Genomic DNA, 8,075 nt, shown 5'->3' with positions numbered 1-8,075 from the left:
CAGTTAATTCTGGGCTTTTCCTCCTGAGATCCTGCCAAATGGCGTTTAAAAAATCACTTGTGGTTGGATGGGCTGTGCATGCAGCCCCTTCTTGCGTGCGGAACTGGACGGCCTCCTAGTGCAAATGTTTTGCCCGCTAGTGAGCCAGCCAGGAATTGGCTTTCGGATAAAAACATGAGGTGCAAACCGCAGCAAAATACAGCATTTTAAAACACAACACACTGATCTGAACGCTGTCAGGGTGCCCTGTGAACTCCCATCCGCAGAGCAGCACTACGCCAGGGTGCCCTTGTGAGGGGAAAAGCCTGAAAACCCACTGCTGAGACCAGGCCGGCTCTGAGGAGCTGAAATCGTGGTGGTGTATTTGGTCAGCGGGACAGGTAATCGGGTGATTAATGGGTTTCTATATGTGCTTGAGAGTTCTCCCAAAAAGGGAGAGTGGCTCTTCAGACTACCCCTACTCTTACGTGTTAGAAAACTGAGTAAGCTTAATAAAACCTAAGCTGGCTTGAGCTCGTTAAATTAATATTGATTATAAACCGTGGCGGGAGCGGGGCTCGGAAGCTCAGGATCTCCTCAGGGGTGGCCAAGGCCGGGAACAGCAGCTCCCAGCAGTAGGTAGACCTGCTGCCCTTGCCTTTTGGAGGTGGTGAGCGGTGACTGGGGACCCGGTTTGGGTCAAAACGGGCTTGAACTACCCCTCAGAACTGGCAGTCCCCGGGCAGACACCCGGGAGGGGTGTCATGGCGCCCAGCCCCGGGGACTACAACTCCCTGCATGCACCGCGCGCCCCGTCCCGTCATGCCCCGCTCGCGCCGCTATGCTAAAAGCCCCGCTCCCACGCAGGCGCAGAGTGGGCTGGGCGTCGGGAGGAGGCGGAGGCGATGGCGCTGAACAGGAACCACTCGGAGGGCGGCGGTGTCATCGTTAACAACAGCGAGAAGTGAGGTGCCATCCCCTTCCCCCTACCCCCCGGCCTCAGTCGCCAGGGGATAGCGAGGAGCTGAGTCCCCTCGGGGGAGAGGTTGTGTGGGGAGGGGAGTGGGGCTCCGGGGGTGGTGGTGGGGGGGACGCTGAGGGGGGGTGGCTTAACCCTCACTGTGGCTGGGCTTGTCCTGCCCTCTTCCCCCTGTGGAGTAGAGGCTGATTGCATCCCCTGCCGGGCCTCAGCCGCGGCCTTCCCCTCCTCACACGGCTCCCCTCTGCAGCCTGCCCCGCCCCTACCCCCCTCCCCCGGCCCGCTGCTGGCTGTCCCCGCTGTCCGCAGCCTCCCCTCGGACCCCTCAGCGAGGGCTGGCAGAGCTCAGCCGCCAGCCCTCTGGCCTGGGCCCGAGCTTCATCCTTCTTTCCCCCCTGGCTGCTGGAGGGCTGGGGTGCCGCACCCGCAGCGTGCCTGCGTTCGAGACCCGCCAGCTCGGGAAGTGCTGGGCTGCTGGTCCGGTTTGTTTTGCTGGGTCGCCTGTGCACAACCCCCGCTCTGTGGTTCGGGAAGCAGCGGCGGCAGCGTTGGGATGAGGTGCTGGGGTATAACCATGGAAACGGAAAGCCTCGACAGAGCTGTCTCTGTCTGCAATGGGCTGGCCTCGCCCTCTGTGCCTGCCAGCGTGCTTTGGTTCTGACGTGGCGGTCACCTGCTTCTGGGACAAAGGAGCAGTTCATTCTTCACGGCTTCTTTCCATGAGCCCAGTTAAACGTTGGTGTAGGAATTCTGCACCTGGCTCCCATTTGGGATGTGGCCCTTCGTAGAAGGAGTTAGTGATGCCAACTCGGGGGCTTGAAATTTGTGTTCACTGGAACAAACAACTGCAGCAGCTTCATGTGTTCCTGGCCCCAGTTGTCAGCCTGCCTTGGGTCAGGGGGCACCCCTCATGCTGCAGCCCATGCTGCTTGTTGGTGGTTGATTCAGCTGATGCGCCGTAGCCTGAACAGAGCTGCTGGCTCCTGTGCTCTTCTGGACAGGTGACTGTCAGCAGAGGGGGAAGGTGAATGACTGAGGATGGTAACATGTAAGCTGCCAAAGATAAAGGCGGTGGAGGTTTCTCCAGCTTTAGGGATTAAGAGTCCCTAATGTGGATGCTGCTGTGTTAATACGAGTTCTGTGTCCGTGCAAGGGTATTGTGCTGGCTCTAATCAGGTCAGTTTCTAATTGAGAATTGAGGAGTCAGTGCAGATGACGTGGATTAATGAAGTCTAGTGGCAAGAAAGGGGAGTTTCTCTGGATCACGTTCTTGTGAGAGGTGCTTAAGCTGTGAGGCAGCCTGAACAGTTCCTGCTTCAGCAGTCCTTCCTCTGTTGTGTTACTTGTGGTGAACCAAATTAGGCAACTGCTCTGGTGGAAATGCAATATGATATAAAAAAAGTAATAATAAAAAGATAATATATATTTATCTTGAGAGTTTGATTGACAAGATTCATTGCCTGGCTATGCAGGCAGCTGTGGCTGTGCCAGCACGCTGAGGGGAGAACACAGGGCTGAGAGCAAGCAGCCAGTAGTACTAAAGTTGCTACTGCCAACAGGAGGGAAAAAAACCCCAAAAAACCCATGAAAACCCAAAACACTGAAACAAACCCCCAAAAGTACACCAGACTGGTTTTGTCTGCAAAGCACTGGCACGAGGTTATGGGCAGTTGTGGCAGGTCAGTGAATTTGCATGCATGTTGCACTTCTGCCTTGAACTGTAACACTGGGACACCATGTCTCTTCTCTCATCCTGTTTGCAGCGTTTTGATGACCTATGATCACGTAGAAATTACCTTCAGTGATATGGAACCTCTGCCAGATGCCTTCAAAGGGACCAAAAAAGGGAGTGTTTTCTTGACTCCCTACCGAGTAAGTAGTACAAGGCTTTATCTTGTGTAAGGAGATAAGGGCTCTTTGTGTTTCTGTATTTAAATGTCCTCAATGCATGAAAGTCAGGATAATCTACTACCCCTTGAAGTATGGCTCATCCTCTCCCTCCGGGGAGCATTATGAATTCATTGCATATCCTGTTTATTTCTCAAAAGATACTAAATCTGATTAGCTCTTCTACAGGCAGATGTTTAGTCAGTCAGGCATCTTCAACATTGGAAATTAGCAAGGGTCTGGAAATGCTGAATGCAGCAGCAGAGCTACTAAATCATAGCTGTGTGGAGCAGAGAGCTGTCTGGAAGCCAGGAGGAGTATTTTCTGAGCAAGGGTAGCCTTCCTGGAAGGCTTTATTGCCTCAGTGCTTTGGTTTACCCTCAAGGCTGTTCTGTGTAGCTTTTGGCTTGCTGTGGATATGGGAGGGAGTTTCAGTCCACTAAAAATTCCCTTCAAATAATAATTTGTGGCTGTTTCCTGTTTGGTTTAAATACTTTTTGTGATGTTATTTTCTTTTCAGGTTATCTTTGTATCGAAGGGAAAGGATGCTATGCAGTCCTTTGTGATGCCCTTTTATTTGTTGAAAGATTGTGAGATTAAGCAGCCTGTCTTTGGAGCGAATTATATCAAGGGTACAGTGAAGGCAGAGGCAGGAGGTATGTATAGTACAGATGTGTGTTCTGTATCTGAGTTCAACTACACCCTTCATAGCAAAGTTAGTATCCAGTGTAGCCAAAATGGGGGTTTACAGTACTGCTAAAACATGTTTCTTTGAAACTAGCAGCTAAAAATATTCCCCTTATCTGCTCCCTGTACAGTTACAATGAACAGATCTGTCCTGCAACTTATCTCACTCCTGCCCTCTGCAAAATATGAAGCTCACTCAGCCAAGTGATCTCACCAAGTAAACAGCAGAGCAGAGTCAGCAGCTGTGAGGATGTTTGCTTTTGGTCAGAGGGACCTCTTAACTCTGCATCAAGGTCTTCCTACACCAAAAATCCTTTTGGATCTGTTTGGGTTTCCAGAGAGCTGTACCCCATCCTCAGTTTCTTGTGCAGTTCAAGGAAGGGGATGCTAACACTGCAGCACATATCAGTGGTAAACATGGCACTAGAAGAGAATGGGAACTGTCATGAGGCAATCTTCCAGGGGCTGTTCCAGTGTTCCATGAGAAGGCTGTGGTAGACATTTTCAAGAATAATCTTTTTAATCACTGTTTTACCCAAGGTATATAGTTCAATAAACTCTTTCATTCCCAGCTCAGTGTAGTGAATTAGTTGTGGCACTGAAATCACAGTGCAGTGCTGAGGAAACTAAGTCTGTAATCCTGAAATCAGCGTTGTAGCTTCTGTGTGGGAGCAAAGCAGCACTATCCAACGTGAGAGGAAGCTCCAGCAGTAACAGCCAACTCTGTGTGAAAGGCAAATGGCTTTAGCTAAATCTTTGTGAATTCTCCCCAGAGGCTGTCTCCTTTAACGAGGATGTTGCTTTAACAGCCAGGGGAATCTGGTTAAGCTCAAAAAGCTCTTTAATCTACATGTCCCTGTTTCAGCACTGACACAGCTTCTGCTTTGATGTGTTGTTGGGAATCTGGGTTGTGCATGTTTTTCTGTTTCAGTCTGTAATATGAGATGTCACTAATTTATTTTTTTATTATTATTATTATCCTGGCTTGAATTATCTTCCATGGACTCTAATGGGTTTATGTGGACCATGTTTTTCATTAAGCTCTTTGCTACGTTGGGTTCTCAGACTCCTGGACTAATTTATAGCTGACAGTTAGGTGTAGTTGCAAAGGATTTTTAGCAAACTGGATTAACAGAATCCCTGTCTCCTGCACTAATCTTATACAAAGCCAGAGCAAATCCAGCGCTCCCAATAGCTTAGACTGTTGGCAACTGGTGAGGTAACAGGCACAACTTGAGTAGGCTTTTCAAAGTCTCCCTTACTGATGTTTCTTGAGGTGTCTCTCTACCTGAAAACGTTGCCCAATGTGAATTTTTCTGACAATAGAGTCATTCTGCCACATTATCTATACTTTTTTTTTTCCTTGGGAGTTGGAGGTAAGCACTTTAAAGAACTATATAAAGGGCATCTGCAGATAAAGTGTGGAAGATAAATAGCATCCAAACTGCTTCTCCTCCTGAATTCTGTCTTTCCTCACTGCAGGTGGCTGGGAAGGATCTGCCACATTCAAGATGACCTTTATGGCTGGGGGTGCCATTGAGTTTGGGCAGCGCATGTTGCAAGTGGCATCACAAGGTATGGGAGCCTGGTGGTGCCTGCCAGATAGATCTGGGCTTTCAGGAAGCCTTAGCTTCATCTCATGGTGTGGGCAGTTTTAGGTTGCAATATGTTGGATTCAAATCCCTGCAAGTTTCAGGCTGTATCTGGAAAAATAATTATTATTATTTTTAAATGTTTAATTTTTCTTTTGCATCCACTGGACAGCAGGTTTATTAGGGTGGAGGTTGGTTGTGTTTCAGATAAGGGCTCTTTAAGTTTGTTGGAGGTCTTTTTCCACATCTGATGCAGGCTTTGATGCTTTTGGTTTCAACTTTATCTTTACTTTTCCAGTCTCCAGAGGTGAAATACCCAATGGTGCTTATGGCTATTCCTACATGCCCAACGGATCCTGTGCTTTTGCACCTGCTGCAGCTAATGGGGCCTATCCATACCCACCACCTCCTCCTGGTGAGTCTGGGAATTGAGGATGGGGATTATTCTAGTTAGCAAGAGTTAAAATAAGTCAAAAGGGAAAGAAACACAAATTTTACAGGGTCTTTTAGATTGGATCTGGTACCTTGTGCAACTGCTGTTTCTGAGCTTAATTCTGTTTGCCTTTGGCCTGTTTTGGCTGTATGCTGTGACCCACCCCAAGGTCTCCAATCTTCTGCTGTGCCTTTCCCTTTCCTGACAGAGTTCTATCCTGGCCCTCCTGTGGTGGATGGAGACATGGGTTACATGCAGCTTCCACCCCCACCATACCCAGGGCCCATGGAACCCCCAGTCAGTGGTCCAGACCTGCCTGCCACTTCTGCAGGTAAGCAGCCTGTCCAGGTGCATTACAAACCCATGACAGTGGGTATGTTACCCATGGAACAGACATTGTTTCTTGTCTGCTGGCTCTTGAAGAACTTGAAACTCCACTTAGAAGCTCCACTTAGAAGTTAAAATTGTTTAGGAGAGGGATTAGGGAGTTCTCCTAATCTCCAGCTTTGTATATCCAGCTGTCTGGAGGCCAGCCTGATTCTCTCCAGAGTGGACAGTGAATATTTTGCAGCTGGCTTTATTCTTGGGGCAGAAAAAATAATTTGTCATTCTCCTCTTGTGGTCTTGCTCAGTTAGATGAGGAAAAAGAAATTGTCTGTAGAATGTTTCTAGTCCGTTTTAGTTAGCAAATGTGGCTTTGCTGATAGTTGTTCCCCCTTCCCCTGTTTGACTTTAACCCGGTTGCTTTTGTGGAAGTGAGGAATAGGTGATGGAAAGGAGCTGGGGAAATGTCACCCCCTTTTTCACTCATTTGGGATTTATTAAAAAGTCTGCATGTGGAGGGGAAGAAAGTTTTTGTTGTTGGACACAACCACAGATCTCTCCCAGATAAGGATATTTGTCTGGGTGAGGATGTAACTTCTTTCTTCGGGTTGAATAAACAACCAGTCATCTTTGAACAATCTTTTTGAAAGCAAAACCAATCCAGATGTTTGCAGATGTTTGTATTCTACAGAAACAGAAGATTATTTTCATAAATGACCATTTTTAAAGTGCATTTTTATAAACTTGTGCTGGATTTTTGTTTTTCCTTGTCTTTTCACTCCCAGGAAGGACAGTTTGACTGCCTTTTTCCAGGGTCATTGTCTGTATTCAGGCAAAGCAGCTGTTACCATTTATGTGTTGGCTGAGGGGCCAGTCCCAGGTGACATTTCCAAACTAAATCTTGGTCTGTTTCGCTCCACACTTGACAGCCCTGTGGCAAGAGAGAATGCTCAGTTGTCCTGTTTGTTGTAGCTATTTTGCAACTCATGATGGCCAAGAATATGTGGAGTTTTTGCTTGATTGTAGAAGCTCTCTGAGTGTCACCAAACCTGTCACTTCTCTTTCTGTGCCAGCTGAAGCAAAGGCTGCCGAGGCCGCTGCCAGCGCTTACTACAGCCCAGCCAACCCACACAACGTCTATATGCCCACGGTGAGTTCCTGTGCCACTGATAACACAGTGTGAGCCCAGGTCTGTGTTCAGCAGTTGGTTTTCTCAGTGAGACAGCAAAAAAAATACACCACACCTGGAATATTGTGTCCAGTTCTGGGCCCCTCAGTTCAAGAACTCCTTGAAAGAGCCCAGCACAGGGCCAGCAAGATGGAGTGGAACATCTTGCTTATGAGGAGAGGCTGAGGGAGCTGGACCTGTTTAGCTTGGAGGAGAGGAGACTGAGGGGTGACCTTAATAATGTCTATAAATATGTAAAGAGTGAGAGTCAGGACAGAGCCAGGCTCTTCTCTGTAATGGCAGTGACAGTGCAAGGGGCCATGGGTGCAGCTCGAGCAGAGGAAGTTCCATGGGAATATAAGGTGGAACTTTTTCACTGAGAGGGTGATGGAGCCCTGGGACAGGCTGCCCAGAGGGGTTGGGGAGTCTCCTTCTCTGGAGACATTCAAACCTACCTGGACACATTGCTGTGTGATTTAGTCTGGGTGATCCTGCTTTGGCAGAGGGTTGGACTAGATGATCTTTTGAGGTCCCTTCCAGCTTGTACTGCTCTGTGATTCTGTGAAAGCTTGTCTGGATTGATGTTTGAGTTTTGTTTTTTTCTTAGTCATGAATTGATATTCTCTTATTGCTTTATTTCAGGACCAGCCACCCCCTCCTCCATACTTCCCACCAGAGGACAAGAAAAACCAATAAGCTAACACTAACTTCTCCACAACCCATTGCTTTCTTACTTCCCATTTTGGCCGAATCCCAGGGTCTGGGTGGCACTGAGTAGAGCCTCCCCCTGAGGCACGTAGCTTTCATGGAATCTAGTGGTAGATACATGGGTTATGTCATGGAGCTCTGAGGGTTTGCTGTCCTAGCACAGTGTTCCCTTCTCCCTGTGCACTGCATCGATAGAACTGGAGGTTCTCTTCACCTGTCAGTTTTGCCTACATCTCTTTCTTTTGTTACTTTAATTACACCTCTTTAGAGTAAGCATCTGCTCCAAAGTGATAATTAATGTGCTTGTAACATGGAAAC

At 48.1% G+C, this 8,075-nt stretch overlaps 1 protein-coding gene across 2 annotated transcripts; it reads left to right on the top strand.

Moving 5' to 3' along the window:
• Positions 1-872: 872 nt before the first annotated feature.
• Positions 873-7,745, top strand: WBP2 (WW domain binding protein 2; the record flags this gene model as incomplete). Of its 2 annotated transcripts, XM_084273484.1 has the most annotated exons (8): positions 873-943; positions 2,722-2,830; positions 3,366-3,501; positions 5,015-5,107; positions 5,423-5,539; positions 5,766-5,888; positions 6,955-7,031; positions 7,692-7,745. In XM_084273484.1, the coding sequence occupies exons 1-8, from the start codon at positions 885-887 to the stop codon at positions 7,743-7,745; spliced, it is 768 nt and encodes a 255-aa protein (XP_084129610.1). In that variant the 5' UTR covers positions 873-884. The 2 variants fall into 2 exon arrangements, with proteins under 2 accessions (XP_084129610.1, XP_084129611.1); XM_084273485.1 differs by lacking the exon at positions 5,423-5,539.
• Positions 7,746-8,075: the final 330 nt, after the last annotated feature.

The sequence above is a fragment of the Gallinula chloropus genome, assembly GCF_964237585.1.
Source record: "Gallinula chloropus genome assembly, chromosome: 20".
NCBI lineage: Eukaryota > Metazoa > Chordata > Aves > Gruiformes > Rallidae > Gallinula > Gallinula chloropus.
The sequence above is the reverse complement of the archived record's forward strand: the minus strand, read 5'-3'. Positions and strand labels throughout refer to the sequence as shown.